The 19,677-nt window shown below is 44.0% G+C and overlaps 1 protein-coding gene across 1 annotated transcript in view; it reads left to right on the forward strand.

Annotated features, from left to right (window-relative positions):
- LOC309683451 (neuronal acetylcholine receptor subunit alpha-7-like) overlaps positions 1-19,677 on the forward strand; it is a gene marked incomplete at both ends in the record, with an annotated part of 67,359 nt that overhangs the window by 33,003 nt on the left and 14,679 nt on the right. Inside the window, 6 exons of the mRNA XM_082497738.1 lie at positions 54-98; positions 3,764-3,873; positions 6,291-6,370; positions 10,064-10,231; positions 12,256-12,450; positions 13,696-13,782. Coding sequence (XP_082353864.1) covers positions 54-98; positions 3,764-3,873; positions 6,291-6,370; positions 10,064-10,231; positions 12,256-12,450; positions 13,696-13,782 — 685 coding nt within the window. The remainder of the gene's footprint in view (positions 1-53; positions 99-3,763; positions 3,874-6,290; positions 6,371-10,063; positions 10,232-12,255; positions 12,451-13,695; positions 13,783-19,677) is intronic.

Genomic DNA, 19,677 nt, shown 5'->3' on the forward strand with positions numbered 1-19,677 from the left:
TCACCTCTTTTTCTCTTCTCTTCTCTTCCCTTTTCTTCCCCTTTTGTTCAAAGGACGAGAAGAATCAGGTGTTGATCACAAATGTTTGGTTGCAGATGGTGAGTAACCTGTGTCAAAAAACAAAAAAAACCTTTCCAATAGCAAACTACTGAATGTGATTTCTTATCTGACAAGCAAGATTGCTGTCTTGTAACTTGTCTATAATATGAAATAAGCAGGCGTTTTGAGTCCTTTGAAATTTCTCTATGGCTCCTTTTAGCATTGAAAACGAAATGCAGGAGACTACCTTAATCCTTTGGGCAGACCTGTTGACTGTTGAAGGGTGAAAACAACTGTGTTACTAGGCAGTGGTGTAGCGATCTAGTAACAAAGAGCCCAAAGCTATGGGTCCCGCCACAGCTGAAGGAGAGATTCTTCAAGGGGCTCAAGGTCCTCTCCAAGGCCACTGATTATGACTTGTTGTGAAGGAGCCAGAGACACAGTAAGACTGGGGCATGCTGCACTCATGGCTTCTGGGCAAATCCCCACCTCTGTCTGAAACACGGAGCCAGGGGTGCCCCTGTGAAGGGCAGGGCACAGAGATGCCCAGCACATGCCCCTGAACACAGAAATGTTGCAGGAACACTGGACCATGCAGAGACTGCTCAGGTGGGGTGGGGTGGTAGCCAAGGACCACAGGCAGCCCCATGCTGAAGAATAAGCAAACTTATCTTCACTGAGGGCTTTGGGGGAGTGAGTTTCCCATCAGATCTGCAGCAGGCCGTGCACAACAAGAGCTGTAGTCTTTTGTTTTGTTATTACATGTAAACCGATCTCCTTTATGGCTTGTGCTCAGTCAAGATGAAGCTATGGAGGGAAAAGCCTGTGGGAGACTTGAATTATTGAATTAATTTTGCTTTGACTTTAGCTGCCAAATAGTATCTTATGTTAATGAGCGCAACTGAACTGGCTGTTTCTTCCTCAGCTACCTGCTGGGATTTATAGTAGAAATGATTTGTTTTCTACTCCAAAAACTAACCCAGACCAACAGGATTGTTAGGTGAGAACTTTTGGGTGTCCTGTCCCTTGCAGAGGTGTTCTTCAGTTATAGCACTGATAACTGTTTCTCTGGCTGGTCTCCCACAGAGTTTTGTGTAAGCCGTAAATTTCAGCACAAAAGCCATGACTGTACTTTTCTTGAATTAATTGTTTGTGTTGCGTGGAGGAGAGAGGATCAGAAACAACCCCTTGGAATTTAAAGTTCATTTGCCTACCTCTTATAGCAAGGTAGTTATTAACAGAACTACCCAACTTTGTAACAGATTAAGTTATTTCCAGCAAAGAGGGACTGTTAGACTGTGGTCAATGTACTGACGATACCCAAGTCATTCAAACCACCTCAGCTCAAAAGCAGCATGCCACATAGACAGGCCTACTGCTAGTGTTTCTGAGAGCCCACCAGCAAAAGTGTTGGATGCCTGGCTTCAGGCCACAAATTGGAGAGGTTAGACACTAAATTAAAACACATCTCACAGCATTCAATCATCACACTGTGGATTCCTTAGTATATATGCTGGCCTTTCTTAATAATTAAAACTGAAGATTAAATGGTAATTGTACTACTGCTTCCCGACACGTAGGAAGTCAAGGAAGGGAGCCAGGAGACCTGTGTGGCTAAACAGGGAACTGCTTGGCAAGCTCAAGTGGAAGAAGAGAGTTTATAGATCATGGAAGGAGGGGCTGACCGCTTGGGAGGAGTACAGGGCTGCTGTCAGGGGATGTAGAGAGGCAACTAGGAAAGCTAAGGCCTCCTTAGAGTTAAACCTGGCAAGAGGGGTCAAAGACAACAGGAAGAGCTTTTTCAAATACATGGCAGATAAAACTAACACCAGAGGCAATGTAGGCCCACTACTGAATGGGGTGGGTGCCCTGGTGACAGAAGATACAGAGAAGGCAGAACTATTGAATGCCTTCTTTGTCTCTGTCTACTCTGTCGGGGGCTGTCCTGAGGAGTCCTGTTCTGCTGAGACCCCAGGTGAAGATGAAGTCAAGACAATGGATGGGTTTGCCTTAGTTGATGAGGAGTGGGTCAGAGACCAGTTAAGCAACCTGGACATCCATAAATCCATGGGTCCAGATGGGATGCACCCGCGGGTGCTGAAGGAGCTGTCTGAAGTCATTGCTGGACCACTCTCCACCATCTTTACCAAGTCTTGGGAAACGGGCGAGGTGCCTGAGGACTGGAGGAAAGCAAATGTCACTCCAGTCTTCAAAAAGGGCAAGAAGGAGGACCCGGGTAACTATAGACCGGTCAGCCTCACCTCCATCCCTGGGAAACTGATGGAGCAGCTTATCCTTGGTGCCCTCTCAAGGCATATCAAGGATAAGAGGGTTATTAGGGGCAGTCAGCATGGCTTTTCCAAGGGGAAGTCATGCTTGACCAACCTCATAGCCTTTTATGAGGAAATAACGAGGTGGATGGATGATGGCAGAGCGGTGGATGTGGTCTACCTTGACTTCAGTAAAGCATTTGACACGGTCTCCCACAGCATCCTCATGGCTAAACTGAGGAAGTATGGACTGGATGACCGGATAATTAGGTGGACTGCGAACTGGCTGAAGGAGAGAAGCCAGAGAGTCGTAGTCAATGGGGCAGAGTCCAGTTGGAGGCCGGTAACCAGCGGAGTGCCTCAAGGGTCGGTACTGGGGCCCATATTATTCAATATATTCATTAATGATTTAGATGAGGGAATTGAGTGTACTATCAGCAAGTTTGCTGATGACACTAAGCTAGGAGGAGTGGCTGACACGCCAGAGGGCTGTGCTGCCATCCAGAGAGACTTGGACAGGCTGGAGATTTGGGCAGGGAATAACTTAATGAAATACAATAAGGGAAAGTGTAGGGTCCTACATCTGGGCAGAAACAACCCCAGGTTCCAGTATAGGATGGGGAGCTACCTGTTAGAGAGCAGTGTAGAGGAAAGGGACCTGGGGGTCCTGGTGGACAGCAGGATGACCATGAGCCAGCACTGTGCCCTTGTGGCCAAGAAGGCCAATGGCATCCTGGGCTGTATTAGAAGGGGGGTGGTTAGCAGATCGGGAGAGGTCCTCCTTCCCCTCTACTCTGCCCTGGTGAGACCGCATCTGGAATATTGTGTCCAGTTCTGGGCCCCTCAGTTCAAGAAGGACAGAGAGCTGCTGGAGAGAGTCCAGCGTAGGGCAACTAAGATGATTAAGGGAGTGGAGCATCTCCCTTATGAGGAAAGACTGAGGGAGCTGGGTCTCTTTAGTTTGGAGAAGAGGAGACTGAGGGGTGATCTTATTAGCGTTTATAAATATATAAAGGGGGAATGTCATGAGGATGGAGCCAGGCTCTTCTCAGTGGCGACCAGTGATAGGACAAGGGGTAATGGATTCAAGCTGGAACACAAGAGGTTCCACTTAAATTTGAGAAGAAACTTCTTCTCAGTGAGGGTGACAGAGCACTGGAACAGGCTGCCCAGGGAGGTTGTGGAGTCTCCTTCTCTGGAGACATTCAAAACTCGCCTGGACACCTTCCTGTGCAACCTCGTCTAGGTGTTCCTGCTCCGACAGGGGGATTGGACTAGATGATCTTTTGAGGTCCCTTCCAATCCCTAGCATACTGTGATACTGTGATACTGTGATACTGTGATACTGTGATACTGCTATAGTTACTGGCAAAATCCACTGTTCCTGTAATATTCCAGACAACTTAGAAGACTTTTACCAGCTCATATAATCTGATTTATGTATTTGCCAACAGTACTGGGTTGACGTTTACTTGTCTTGGGATCAATATGAATACCCAGGAGTGCAGAACTTGCGATTTCCAGCTGACCAGATTTGGGTACCGGACATTCTTCTGTATAACAGGTAAGCAAGATGCACAACACCCAGTGGGAGCCTAGAACTTGAGCTTTAAATGCTGGCAATCAGCCACAGTTTACTGATATTCTGGGGCTTTTGCCTTCTGGGGATTTAGGTCTTATATTGGAAACAGTAACAATAAAAGCAAACAAGTGCTAGACAGTAGGTTTTTCTAATAGCCAATCTAAGTCTTCCTTCTGTAGTTCTGCAGATGTCATCTTTACCTTTTCCCACTGAACAATCCATATTCTCCTTATAATCACCATGGCTATCTTGGAAAATTATTATCATGTCTCGGCCCTAGTGTTCCTGCCTGAACTAAGATTTTCTTCTCACTTACCTCATTACTCATATTTTATAATTACATCCATAGTTTGTCTTTCCCTCTGAACACACTCTAATCTGTTTTTCATGCTCCAGAGCTGAATCCAGCTCTCTATTTAGCACTTCTGCAGTGTTGGAGTGGATTGCTCTAGACAGATGTTTTCCAGGAGGAAGGGATTTTGCTTTTGCTCTAACACCTTGGTTTTGGATATATCACAAACCTCAGATGCTGTACTTCAGCCTTGCTGTCTTACTAGTTTTTCACCAACCTTTCTTTTTCTGATAGTTTTAAGGGTAAAGCTTTCTAATCATCATAGAATCATAGAATGGTTTAGGTTGGAAGGGACCTTGAAGATCCTCAAGTTCCAACCCCCCTGCCATAGGCAGGGACACCTCCCACTAGAACAGGTTGCCCACCTCCAGATTGAATTTCATTCTGTTGTTTTTCCCCAGTTCATCAAGATACGTTTTCCATTCTAAGGCCTTGCTACAAGATAGCCAAAGAAAGCTTGGAGTGACGTGGATTGTTTAAGAGGTCTTCTTTACTTCAACTTTACTCCTCATGGTTTCTATTCCTTTTCAGTCTCTAAAAAGGAGGCATATATCCTGGTCCGTATTACTGTAGTTTGTTTATAAGAACATGATGTGGCAAAGGCTTTCTGAAGTTCAGATGTATCACCTGCATCCTCTTACTCAGTCAGTAAGAAAATTAATTTGATTTCGTTCAGTTTTCACTGCATTACCTTTGAAGTTAGGCTGACGTATCTAAAATTTCACATTAAAAAAAAAAAAAATCAGAATCCTTTTTGATCTTCCCTAATTCACTGAGAATTTCCCTGTTCTCCATGAGCTCTCACAGATAATTGTTAATGCTTCAGAGGGTATTTCGGCCAGTTGCTTCTGTTCTCAAGAATAAATTTCTTCAGCCCTGCCAACTGGAATCTGTCTTATGTACACTTCTTTAACCTGTTCCTCCACTATTCTGCCTTGGACTCCTGTTACTGTATGAGAATTAATTATGGTGAAACACAGAGGGTGCAAGATATTGCAGCGGTCTGCATTCTGTTTTTTCCTTTCCTTCCACAGTAGTTAATGGATTTATCTGGTCCTTTTGTTTTTTCTTTGTTTCTTTGCATTTATAAAAACCTTGTTGCCTTGTCTCTTGACAGTTATCACTCATTCTGCTCTTAGCCTTTCAATTTTATCCTCTTTGTTTTGTGCTGAGGACAATACTGAGGACAGAACTCAGACATGAATAAAGAGTAGGTCACAAGAGAAACAGAGGGTCTGTTGTGAGACATACACACCTGGTTGTAAGATGGGGTGTATAAGGTGGTGTAGTGATGCAACACGGACCTGCACATAGCCATGACAGGCAAGGCTCTACAGCATCATCTAGGGGAACCCACTGTAGTTAATCTCTTCCCAAGAAACCCTCTGGAGCAACACCCCCAAGCCTAATCCCTTGAAAAATTCTTATCCTTGACCAGGTCATTACTCCTTTATTTTTCTCAGAATTGCTTGAATCTTAAATAATTTCTCTTTTCTTTGTCCCTTTCACCTATTTTCTGTTCTTAGAATGTCAATGAATCCCCTCCTACAAAGCCCAAATCTAAAAAAACTTCTCCCCAGTGCCTTCCTCCACTGTTTGAAGCAAACCCTTGTCCCCTATGCATCCTAAGAGACTGCAGAATTGTCGCCTCAGACCACCATTACTCTTACAAGAAATAACTTGATTGACACAGTGAACTGTCTGATTCTGACAGCAGCCCCAGAAAAGCCTCATCGTCCTGACTGTCAATCTTTGGATACAGCTAGTGTGACACTTCTGCTCCTTTCACTTTTGCCTTTGCTCCGAGACATCCAACAGCTCTGCCTGTCACTTCTTTGTGGACATTGCAGCATGCAGCCAGCATGCCTGGGCTCAGGCTGAAATACTCATCAAGGGTGGACTCTTCACCCAGGGTTAGCATCCTAATGCAGACATCCTGTGCATTAAATTCAGCCAAAAGATTATATTTATGTTGGCAGTTACTATACCTTTACTCAAACATCATCTTGCTTTTTCTTAGTTTTGTTTTGTTTATACTGTGTTACAGTGCGGATGAAAGATTTGATGCGACATTTCACACGAAGGTGCTCGTGAATTACTCTGGATCCTGCCAATATATTCCTCCAGGTAGGGCACAGAGAGCATTTGTTTGGTTTAAGTCAATGTGTAGCTTTGAATAAGTACAAACAGTTTTCCTTCATGAATCAAACCAAGGTGTTTAGAAGCAGTATGCAGAAATTTTGCAAGCTTTGTAGTTAGGGGACAGACCCACTGAAATAACTTAGGTCCATTATTAAGGGTGTATTTCCACTTCACAAGTCAATCTCATGAATAGTTTGCTTAGAACTTTCAGAGGCCCAACTGAGGTGTTGTCTAAAGCAAGGTTGTGTGCACCCTCACATCATGGTTCATATATAATCCAATTAGATCTTTCTTGACAATGGAGAGGTGTGTGACCATAGGAGACCCTGACAGCAGCACCCCCTCTGTAATAAAGTCCTGCCTGCTGGGCTGAGGCTAGAACTCCAGATGAAAAGACAAACTGATACTGGTCTCAGCCTTCTTTCCATCTGTATTGCTGTTTCAGTGACTGTAGAGCCCGAAAGCTAAGACCTACACAGGCTATCCTCACAGTCTCTCACTGTGGTGGACAAGAAATGCCCAAACCTCATGTATCATAGCTGCTGGCAGACTGACCCCAAGCATTTCCACAGGGCGCACCAGTGAACAAGTGGGTCTTCCCTGATGGCTGGGTCGTCTCTTGATCGCTACAGCTGAGACCCCCTTAAATCATCCCTGTGGTTTGAATGTGACAGACCCATGGGTAAGGTTACTTTTCAGGGACCAACATGAGACAGGAATAAAATTAGCATGTAGCACAGCAGAGCATTTTCCATCCTTCCAGGCAGGGAGGTGCTGCAGAGGTTGTCTATATGGGCAGATCTCCTGGTGTGCTACAAACTCATGGTGAAGAATTTGTTACTTAAGAATCCAAGGAAAGAGTAAAGAGGGAAAAAGTAATAATGCAAATGTGTTGTGTAAAGCACAGGAAATCCTTTGTTACAGAAATTTAAGTGCTGCTAAACTACTATGCAAAATTTGAGAAGGAAAAAGTTGGTAATCAGCCTACTGACTGCAACAAGGGCTCACAGAAGCAGCTAGTTTGATCAAGACAGTAGAAAACATGGAAGAGTGGAGAAGATGGTGTTTCAAAAGCCTCATGAATGTTTTATTTCCCATGACTCCTAGAGCAGGCTGTACTCACTGCTGCTCTGCATTAGAGAAAAAAGATGGGTAGAGGAGGAAAGAGAAAGGATGAGAATGGGAGTGCTGTCTGCTGTCAAGGAAAGGAGCAGAGCCAAGATTCAGGAGAAACTGGGAGAAAATCCTCTGTGTATTCCAGCCAAAAATGGCCATGACAGTGGGAGTCAAACCTTCCAGACTATAAGCGGACAAATAAAATGAACCGAGCAATCCCCGAATAGCAGTGTTTGTGCAGGGACGTGATCTTGCACACATGGTTATGCCACAACGCCCTCAGCCTTTGCAGCAGCAGCAGTCAAAGACAGTAATCAAGGATCTCTGGTTTGTGATTTTTATCTTCAAAAGGCACAGCCCAAGAACTTATGGCAAGACAACAAACTCTGCTCAGTTAGGTGACAGAGCTGGGATTCACATTAGCTGATGTTTCAGGGAGCACACAGAAACAATTGCTGCAAAGAGGCAGTCTAACTGCAGCACTGGAGACAATTTTCCAATGAAGCAGAAGCTGTCTGTCCTTCACATAGTGCCTCTGAACTGGAGAGCACACAGTGAGCTGGTGAGGTAAGGTGAAGGCTGTAAAGCCACAGGCACACAGGGATAATAGTTTGCAAGGGTGAACTCTACTTTGTCGCCATTTGCCAGTGGTGCAGGCTATGGAGATCATCTTCCCCACTCTGCATACCCTCTATGCTGCTGGACGGCTGGTAAAGATCCACAGCTACAGCTGTGTGCCCAAGAAGGAAGTTTGGAGCATCTATTAGTTTTTTTATTCTTCACTGAGCTGAATAATTAAAAAAAAAAAAAAAAAGAAAGAAATAGTTAGTTTGTAACAATATACAACTACTAATCTCTTAAACTGCTTAAAATAATAGACTCATAGAATCATAGAATGGTTTAGGTTGGAAGGACCTTGAAGATCATCGAGTTCCAACCCCCCTGCCATAGGCAAGGACACCTCTCACTAGACCAGGTTGCCCAAGGCCACGTCCAGCCTGGCCTTGAACACCTCCAGGGATGGGGCCTCAACAGCCTCTCTGGGCAACCTGATCCAGTGTCTTACCATCCTCAAAGTGAAAAACTTCTTCCTAATGTTTAATCTGCCCTCCCTCTTCCAGTTTAAAGCCATTCCCCCTCATCCTATCGCTACATGCCCTAGTAAAAAGTCCTTCCTTCCCCAGCTCTCCTGTGGGCCCCCTTTAGGTACTGGAAAGCCTCAATAAGATTGCCCCCGAGCCTTCTCTTCTCGAGGCTGAACAGCCCCAACTCTTTCAGCCTCTCCTCCCTCATAGGAGAGGTGCTCCAGCCCTCAGATCATCCTCGTGGCCCTTCTCTGGACACGCTCCAGCAGGTCCATGTCCTTCTTATGTTGGGAACTCTGGAGCTGCATGCAGTTCTCCAGGTGGGGTCTCACGAGAGTGGAGTACAGGGGCAGAATCACCTCCTTTGACCTGCTGGCCACACTTCTTTTGATGCAGCCCAGGATACGGTTGGCCTTCTGGGCTGCGATTGCACGTTGCTGGCTCATGTTGAGCTTCTCGTCAATCAGTGAACCCGGGTCCTTCTCCTCAGGGCTGCTCTCCAGCCATTCCCTGCTGAGCCTGTATTTGTGCTTGGGATTGCCCCGACCCAGATGTAGGACCTTGCACTTGGCCTTGTTGAACTGCATGAAGTTGGCTTGGGCCCACGTCTCCAGCCTGTCCAGGTCCCTCTGGATGGCATCCCTCCCCTCCAGCATGTCTACCTCACCAAAGAGCTTGGTATCATTGGCAAACTTGCTGAGGGTGCACTCAACCCCACTGTCCATGTCGCCAACAAAGATGTTGAACAGTACAGGTCCCAGTACCAACTGCTGAGGAACACCACTCGTCACTGGTCTCCACTTGGATATTGAGCCGTTGACTGCAACTCTTTGAGTGCGACCATCCAGACAGTTCTTTATCCACCTAGTTGTCCATTTGTCAAATCCATGTATCTTCAATTTAGAGACCAGGATATCATGTGGGACAGAAAAAAAAAGTTACATGAAATAATGATAGCAGACTAGAGACATCCAGAGTAAAATTCCAGTCCCAGGTTAACATACAGAAGATAAAGGCCAGTACCAAGCAGGGTTTAGCATAACAATGTATTTTACAAGGGACTATGGATCTAACGCAGGGCCTGAGAAGGAACTCCTTTCAAAGAGCTTGTCACAGTACTTTTAGCCACAGTGCATGGATATCTATGTACTCTGTGCTTCGGTCAGGCACTGCCTGTGATTTGCTGGGACTAGCCAGGCCTAGGAGACAGGCTGGGCTGCTCCTGGGTGACCAGATTGTCCTGGGCAAACTACCTCAACGATGCAGTGAAAGAGAGAACAATCTTTGCTGGTGGTCGAGGAAGGGAGGTTATTCCACTCATGGAAGAGTCTTCCACTTGAACTACTTGTTTGGTCATTCCATGACTACATCACACAGACTTGTGGAGAAGAAATTTGCCCACAATCAGTAAGACAGATGAGTGTAGAGATGAATTGCAGCCTGCACACATTTGATTCTGACTGATTTCTGTCCACAGGCATTTTGAAGAGCACATGTTACATTGATGTCCGCTGGTTCCCCTTTGATGTGCAGAAGTGTGATTTGAAGTTTGGCTCCTGGACTCACAGTGGCTGGTTGATTGATCTGCAGATGCTTGAGGCTGATATTTCCAACTACATGTCAAATGGAGAATGGGATTTAGTGGGTAAATAGGAGGGCCTAAAAATTTCTTTAGTCTAATTTTGAAAGGCAAACCCAAAATATATAGAAATAACCCCACGGGGACATGAAATACAGATATTAAAAGTTTCTATATAAAAGGCAGCAATAAAAAAAAAATAATCACACATCAGAAGCAATGTATCAGCTGCATTGATTGAACTGTGTCTGAAAACACTGTTCTGAAGCAATTGCCTGCAACTGACTACATAAAGTAAATCTATTGGTCCTGATATATCTGAGCAGTTTTTCAGTACTAAACTTGGATGTGTCTTGTGTAGGTCCATGGAATGCTACTATCACATCTGCTCTAACATGTCATGCAAAAATTGATTGGTGTAAAAAACACTATTTCAGCAAAACTGGAATGAGCTTTTACAGAGACAAATCTGTCTTACCAAGAAAAACAATCAAAGTGTCAACCACTTCATAACTGCAAATAATTGCAGTTCAGTATGTCTCTCTTTGTTTCTGTGCTTTGGAAGATATGTGTATTTTTAAAAGAGGAATCTATGCTCAGAACTACTTACTTGGAGTGAGCTGCTAGTGAGTCATTTTGAACTCATGTATGCAGATGTAAGTCAGAAGCAACAACATGGAAATTGATAGAACTTAGACCACCTTAAGCACAGCTTGCAGAAGGGATATTTCATCTTCTAGTCTGCATACGTAGACAAGGAAATAATTGTCACTGACCAACTGCATGCAGTAATTTTACTATTCATGGCATCTGAGAAATAGTACAATAAGAAATGTAATCAGTATTCAGTTTCATGAGATGCTGAAGGACACCCTAGGGAAGTCTTTCTAAAATCCATTCCCAGCACACTCCTAACTTTCCAGTGTTCCTTTATAGTGGTTATTTCTGTCCAATAACTTTTCCTGTCTGGTTAACAGACTGACCAGTGGTTTATCTACCTTCAACTCTGACAAGGGGTGGACAAAACAGGCCATTATCTAGCTCATACAACAAAAGCATTAAGTAACACCTCAGGCAAGCCATGGCCATGTCCTTTATAGAGACTTTGCAATGCTCCTGCCAAAACATATACATTGCCACATCTTCTGTCATGTGCACAGAAACACAAAAGAGGTGAGCAATGCTGTCATAAAAGATACAAGATGCTGAGTTCTGCCAGCACCCTGATGTTTCCTGTGTTGCTGCAGTCCTTGCCATGCAGCATGTATGTCTATGGTGACTATGGCCAAACCTGCAGTACAGCTATTTTGGACAACTATGTTTCTTAACCTTCAGATATGACAGACTTTAAACCTACTTTAAATGTAACCTTTTGAAAATTAAGCCATGTCCTGTTTGTTGTTCCTGACAAAACAAAGCAAAACATGTAAGACAATGACAGCAAAATAAGAAACAGTGGCACAGAAAATATGTTGCATGGGATCGTGAACATGACATCAGCTGTTTGTCACTGTTCCCTGGATCTGGGAAGGCAGAATGCATGTTTTACTGAGTTTTACTTTGACCAGTGCTTGCAAATGTTTCTTTGGTGAGTTTGGGATGCCCAGAACTGTTATAATCTGGCCCAGATGAGCTTTCTTTGCTGAGTCAGGTTCTAATGACTCAGAAGCCATGGAAATAAACTCTAGAAAACACAGAAGGTAGGCTAGGAACAGCAGACATCTTGCACTGTTGCCTCAGATGTTGCTAAAAGGCTGAACACTAAGCATTACCTTGGCTCATTTAACCCTGTATTTCAGCTTTCAAACAGCATTGAACTAAGGCACGTTGTCCTTTGCCTCATTTGGTTTATTCATCCATGTGTGCATCATTTGCCACAAGTGTTACAAAATTACTTTTGCCTGGTAACTGACTTGGGGGGTATCTATTCTCCCTTATCAGTTGCCACAGGACACTTCCAAGTGCTCTTCAATGCACAGTGTGGCAGAGGTGCTACACATTGGCTCATAAGCCATCAGTTCTTGGCCCATTCCACGAGGATACCTGGCAGTCCTGACATCTCCCCACTGCTCTGATCTCCCTTTCTATAGGTGTCCCAGGAAAGAGGAATGAGTTGTACTATGAATGTTGTAAAGAACCATACCCAGATGTGACATACACCATCACTATGCGCCGACGCACCCTCTACTATGGCTTGAACCTACTCATTCCCTGCGTTCTCATATCCGGCTTGGCACTGCTTGTTTTCCTTTTGCCAGCTGATTCGGGGGAGAAGATTTCTTTAGGTAAGTGCTAAATAATTAATTTCTTTTGTAAGCACTTCCTATAAAATGGAAAATGAATACCTTCTAGTGCTTGGTGAATAAAGATTACCCCGGAGAAGCAATACGAGCACTGTTTGGTTGCAGAAACCAGGGCAAGAGCTTTCTGTATGGAATTCACACATTCTATGCAAAACATTCATAAAATCATTTGGATTTTAGCCTGGGATGAGGTGGAACTTGTCGCTGGCACAGGCAGCAGTAATAGTACTGTGTCGTCTCTTTTCTATTCTTTAGTACATCTCAGTGCATTTCACAGCTGATTAACTCTGTTTTTCAGATAGGACATACTAAGACACAGAGAGTGAAGGGTTTTGAGCAGCAGCTGGTCATTGGATATTCACCTTCCAAGTTCAGCTCCCAAACCACCAAGCCATGACTCCCCCATGAACGCAAAGCAACGACAGCTAAGGAAGGGCTAAATGAGGTTTGCTGTTGTGCGTACTGATAAAGACAAGAGGGGTCCTTCCAAGAGAGGACAGGGGAGAAGTGGAAATGCACAAGACTGACCCAGGAGAAACATTAAGATTTTATTGTGCACAATTCCAATCACCACAGAGACCTTTAAATCATATGACGTGCCCTCAGTGTTAGTAGAACAATCAAGGACCTGAGCAGTCTGTCTTACAGGAAGTAAAACAGAGGCTACGGAAGGTTCAGTTGCTGAAATGTAGGATGAAGAAAAGGAAAAGAGTTATCTGAGCTACAGAACAATGTTGACTCAAAAATAGGAGATAATGTTCATGCTATCACCTTGGATTTCTCAGTACCAGGACAGTTAGGTTTAGCAACAGTCTTTGTAGACAAAACAAAGTACTTCTTTTAAACCTTCTTTTAAAACAGGCTGCAGCTCTTTGAAGGGTTTTATATAATATGCAATAGCCAAAAATTTGACTGTGCAAGTGTCTCCTAGCCATTAATAACCATCTGGGCTTTGTTTGCGCTATGTTATGGAAAAGCAATGTAGTTTACCACTCGGCACGAAAGATTTCCTCATTAGTTTAAGAGAAGCAAACGTTTGGGTCTCATTGAGAAAAGACATCAAAAAATGCTTTCACTTTGTGGAAGCATATGCACTGACAGACATGAAATCATGCGTTTGGGTTAGCCGTACATCAGGACAAAGATATATTTAACACCAAAGACATCAGAGGAGCAGCTGCAGAGTTAATGTTCCTCATACTTCCCCTCTGTGTTCACTCCCTGCAGGTATCACTGTCCTGCTTTCTCTGACTGTATTCATGCTGCTTGTGGCTGAGATCATGCCTGCAACTTCTGACTCGGTTCCACTAATAGGTAAGTTGATTTTCTTTGCTCTGTGAGCAAGGTATGATGCTTTTCAAGAGTTGTTCAAAGCCTATTTGAGGACTGGCTCTTTTTGTTACTCTAGTTTTGCATTTTAGCAATGTCAGGAATAAATCTTTGCCTGGGCTTTATGGTTTGCATGTATGAGAAGATCCAGCATGAAGCACACAAAAAGGCTCTGGAAATATCACATAAACCGGTAACTGCAAGGACTGAGGGGACAAAGAATCAACATATGTCTTGGAGGTTTGGGCAGGCAAAGCACAAAGCTGGCACCAGCAGTGCACAGGCACAAGTGGGATACTGGAACAGTGCTCAGCCCTGGCTCTGGATTCATTGATTCTGCCCATAAACTCCTTTCAACAGCACTTTGGCTGAAGCTGTGTGCACAGAGAGCTTTTGAAGGTCTCAGTGCTGCTGGCTGGAGAAAATTCATCTTTATTCTTGCATGTCACCCATCCTCCCTGCTGTTATGCATCTCTTCCCTGCCTGTCCCCTTCTCCTCTTCTCTTCTCTCTACCATGTGAGCAACTTGGGTGACTACAGTCAAAATGCAGATGTATCACTGGAGCATTTTTAACATATGCTGAAAACTATGGGACAGATTATCATCTCAGACGCACAAACCAGCAAGTCACTGTTGCATCCTCTGTTTCATAGGACCATCCCTTTACCTTGATCTTATGGGGCCTTAGCCTCTCAGCTGTGAACTGGAGAAAACATTGTTCCCTGTCCTCATAGCAGGGTAGAGAAAATAAACTTGTTCTGGTTTATAAAATAAAGAAGAATGAACACCACAGAAAAACTGAGACCCTGTTTAATTATCAGCTCCTGAGCTAAGGCCTAATATTTGCATACAAATCATGACTAAAGTACACATTCCAGACAGTAGAAATAAATAAAATGTTCAACAATATAGCTAGGTGCTGATGGAAGGTGCACCTCACTATAATTGAAGCCTCACACAAGTTATATCATGAGTAGGACAAAAGAGCATTTACTCAGACAACCTCATTATCTCACTGAGGAAGGAAGATGACTATGCAATGTTAGGGCCATAACACCCACAGGCAAGAGTTTCTGAACGCCTTCAAATAACTTGGACATCTTACTGAAAGTCAGCAGGACTCTTGCCACTGAGTCACGCAGGAGCTCCCAAGAGACTAACAAATCCTCTCTCTGAACATATACCTAGGACTCCACAGAGGCAGATACAATTTTAAGAGAAACTTTGTATGTAGGGAGGAAACACAAGGTATCTTGGACCAGGCTTGACATAATTTTGCATTTTGTAATACCTAACAAAAGCTGTTTAGAATTAGTAAAAGGGTGCTCTTGCAGTGCAAACCCAGTCCACTAGCTTTAATCAGACCAGTTTCCACTGATATACTTCCCTATCATAGAAGGTAAGATTTGTACCAAGAAAAGCTATAAATAACTATATATTCTTACAGACTCTGATGCTGTAATAACAGATTAATTTCTACTTATCACAGCATAGCTCTGTGAACATAATGTATCAGGAGAGGGTGAGGGACAGTGATGTTGGGGAAACCTGTTGCATCAAGTCCCTCTTCTCTAGCTGACTATTGGCTCCATTATTAGCACCTCTCACCTCTTCTCACTCTTTTTGGACCACAAAGTCGAGGCAATGATAGAGTATGACTCGTTGATAGCGTGTATTGTTGAAACTTTTTTCCTAATGCCAAAATAATTAAGCATATAAAATGTATTAGATGTGCACCTTTCAAAGTTGTCATGTAGGTCAAACACAGTCAGTTTCCTTCTTCTGCTCATTAGACAAATTTTATTTTGTGAAACACTAAAAGATTAATCCTTGTACATGGGTGCTTTGTAATACCCTGTAAAATGGCTTTGGATATCCTAAGGAGGGATGTCTAAAACAATCCTGTTGGTACTGTATCTGATGATAGCTTCTAGATAGATAGATAGCTTTTTTTAGCTTCTAGAGTTAAAAAGCAAACTGAACTTTGACACACTGGGGTCCACTCACGCTGCATGCTATGAAGTTTGACTACCCCCTTGCAATGGAAGCTGTTGTTTCATAGGATAACAAGATAGTTCAGGTTGGAAAGGACTTCAGGAATTTGAAGACTGTGTGAAAAGCCTTGCTAAAGATGATGTAAATGACATCTACAGATCTCCCCTTGTCTGCAAATATTGTAATTTTATTATAGACGGCAATCATGTTGGTCAGACATGATTCATCCTTTTTAAAAGCAGACTGGCTGTTCCCAGTTCCTACCTTCTCCCTCAAGTATACAGAAATGTTCCCCAATGACTTGATCCCCAGTTTACCCAGAATCCTTCATGGTGAAAACTGAGGCAAAGTACACGCTGGCTTGGGCTTTTCTTTGTCCACTGTGACTAAATCGTCCTCCCCCATTCTGCAGCAATTCCACGTTTTCCTTGTTCAGCTTCTTACTGTTTGTGTAGTGGTAGAAATTTTTCCCATTGCCCTTGACTTCCTTGGCAGTCTCAACGCCTGAGCTAGCATTCCTAACTCCAACCCTAGTCCCCAGGTAACGCTTTAAAATTTTCCTTTTGCAGCCTGTCCCTGCTTCTCACATTCCTCCCTCTTTTATACTCCACCATGAGTTCTCAGCATAGCTGCTGTGCTTACCTCCTTATGTGTTTGCTTATTTCTCTCAGTAAAATAATAGAGTTTTCTTGCATTTGGATGCTGCCATACTTTAAGCCCTTGCAGTTTTCTTGTGCTGCTTTATCTTTCAGAGCTTTCTCCAGTCAGATCCCAGCTACTAGTTTGCTGAAAAGTGAGAATTCCGTTCACCTGAAGTCCAAGGTCTATACTCTGGTGTTCTCATTCCTCACTTCCTTCATAGACTCGAACTCCATTATTTCATAATAATTACAACCAAGGTTTCTATATTCCCAACCAGTTCTTCACTGTTACTGAAAAGCAGAGCCAGCTGCACACCACCTTTGGTTGGCCTGTTCTTGTATCAAGAAGTTATCACTGACATCCTTCAGGAATCCCTTTCATTGCTTGCATTACATTTTGTTGCCTTTTCAGCAGACATCAGGGAGGTCCAAGTCCTCTGTGACAACCACAATCTGTGATACAGATGCCTCCCTGGGTCATTTTCAGAAGAACACCCCCACCCCCCCCATGCCAATATCCACTGTGTTTGGGTGGTCTATAATGTACTTCCACCACAGCATCACTCTTATTGGCCTCTTCACCGAAAGTGACCCACAAGCCATCCACCAGCTCTCATCCATCCCATAGAGGAGAGCCTCACATCCAAGTGGCTCCTTCCCATAGGGGGCAACCCATGTTGTCTTCACTGTCTGTTCCCCATGAAGACCTATGCATCAGAGCATTCCAGTAGTGAGACAGGTGATGCCACGTTGCTGCAACACTGAATGTGGTCATTTAAATGTGGTCAGTTGATCCTGCATATTTCCCAACCTTCGTGCATTTGTTCACTCTGGAGATGAGCCCCTCCACCTTCTTTTACCGTTCCTGAGGTTGTTCTTTTTCTGGCCACCCAGCACCATTTTTTCCCCATCCTTGTCCACAATTCCTCCATTTAAATTTGGGTTGTAATCTCCCTTCTGCATATTCTCAGCATATTCAAGCCTTACTCCTAACTTCTTGTTCCACTCCAAATAGTCAGGGAAAGTCTGCTCACCCACCTGGCTTCTGCACCCAAACAGCCCAGTAAGTGCTCGAAGCTGATCTGTGTGGTTTTACACGATCTTGACCTCTGAAAAACTTATCCTTACTTCACAGGGTAAAAATTAACAGGGTAGCACCGCATCATTTCTCCACAGTTATCTTGCAGCTGATCCCAAATGGGATATTTTAGCTGCTGACCTCTATATACCAGGTCATGATCACAGTTGTTCAGAGCCATCTCTCGCCCAGTTGAAAATCCTCAGGAATGAGTGGGAGCAAAAGGATGACACGTGGACAGCTTGTTCAATTTTTTGAGAATGAGCACAGTTACCACCCACTTACAGGAATAAACAAATAGCATGTGGGAAGGATTCAAGTAATTTGAACTTGAAGTAGAAAGATGCATTGCTGGTCTGCAGAAAAGCCACAGTTGCTGGTCTTCATGCATGTCAGAGCAGAGATGCTCTGAAAAAGTGACTGCACGCATTTTAAAGAACTCCATTACACTCTTATGGGCTGGGTTTTTGAAAACAAATATACATCCACACCTACATGGAGCTGGATGAACACTCCCAGCCTTTGGCAGTGCAAAACCACTAGTGCCTAATATGCCGTAGCTCTTACTTATATCTGAAATCTGACCTCAACTTTTAACTGTAATAACATGGAAAATTCTGACAGCTGCTGTTTGGAGTGTCTTTGCTGGGGGAGCAAAGGAAAGATGCTCTAATATGACACCAAGAAAAGGACTAGCTTCTGAGGTCTGGTGTATTTGCAAAGAAATGTGTAAATCATAACTCAGTTCTTGAGGATGCTCTCCTTTGACCTCATCTTACATTTATGTAATGAATCACATATCAGCCTAAAGAATCAGAAGAAGGCAGGTGGGGCAAGAGACTTGTTTTTTTTCTACCTTTGTGCAAATTGGCTCCCTCCTTCCTTGGTATGTCCTCTACATTGTCTGTCTCTTTGTAAAGCTGACCAGAGCAGAGACTCTTACTCCACATGTGCAACTTCCCCACATGATGGACTCCCATTGCTATGTAGCCTACTGTACTAATTGCTGTGTTAATTGTTAATTGCTACATAGACTGCTGTGTTAATACACATTAAAAACAAATCAAATTATATTCTGAAAGAGCAAGTGTCAAAGCTTGGCCTAGAAATCAGGAGCAGGGTGCTCAAAATATTTGAACGCCATGACTGCTGTTCTGCACTGCAGGGTCATGGGTAGAGCTGGCCCTTTCACAGTGAGCCATCCCCTTTCCATGCCAAGACATACTCCTGCTGGACAGGCTGGGTCACTACATTTGCCCACTGCTCTCACTCAGCCTTCTTGGGGGCTTGCATTCATACCAGTAAATAGCTAATCCTTGCCCAGAACCATGTCTGCTCTTGTCCTTCTCCAGGAGACCCTCCCTTTTTTGGGGAACAAGATATTTCCAAACCCCAGTTTTCAGCAGCATGCATATGTGCGAAGCAAGGAAGAACAATCTTCCAAAAGTTGAATCCTGCCCTTCTGCAAACTCATCTGTGATGCCAAAGAATCATATCATAGAATCATAGGCTATCAGGTTGGAAGGGATCTCAAGGACCATCTGGTCCAACCTGTCTCCACAAAAGTAGAGTCTAGACAAGTTGGCCTAGCACCCTGTCCAGCTGAATTTTAAGATGGGGAATCCACCACTTCCCTGGAGAGATTATTCCAATGGCTGATTGTTCTCATTGTCAAACATTTTCCTCTTGTGTCCAGTCAGAATCTCCCCAGGATTAACTTGTACTCGTTGCCCCTTGTCTTTTCCATGTGACTCCTTGTAAAAAGGGAGTCTCCATCTTCTTTGTAGCCACCCTTTAAATACGGGAACATGATGATAAGGTCTCCCCTAAGCTTTCTTTTCTCAAGGCTGAACAAACCCAGTTATCTCAGACTTTGCCCATATGGCAGGCTTCCCAGTCCTTTGCTCACCTTTGCGGCCCTTCTCTGGGCCCTCTCCAGCCTGTCCACACCTTTTTTGTATAGCAGGGACCAAAATGGAACACAATATTCCAGGCGTGGCCTGACAAGCGCTGAATGGGATAATGACTTCTTCATCTCTGCTGGTGATGCCCTTGTTGATGCAATCCAGCATCCTGTTGGCTTTCTTTGCTGCAGCAGCACACTCTTCACTCATATTGAGCTTGTTCACCAGGGCCCCTTTCCACAGAGTGGGTCCTCAGCCAGG

This window comes from Vanellus vanellus (genome assembly GCF_965231255.1).
Source record: "Vanellus vanellus genome assembly, chromosome: Z".
NCBI classification, from domain to species: Eukaryota; Metazoa; Chordata; class Aves; order Charadriiformes; family Charadriidae; genus Vanellus; species Vanellus vanellus.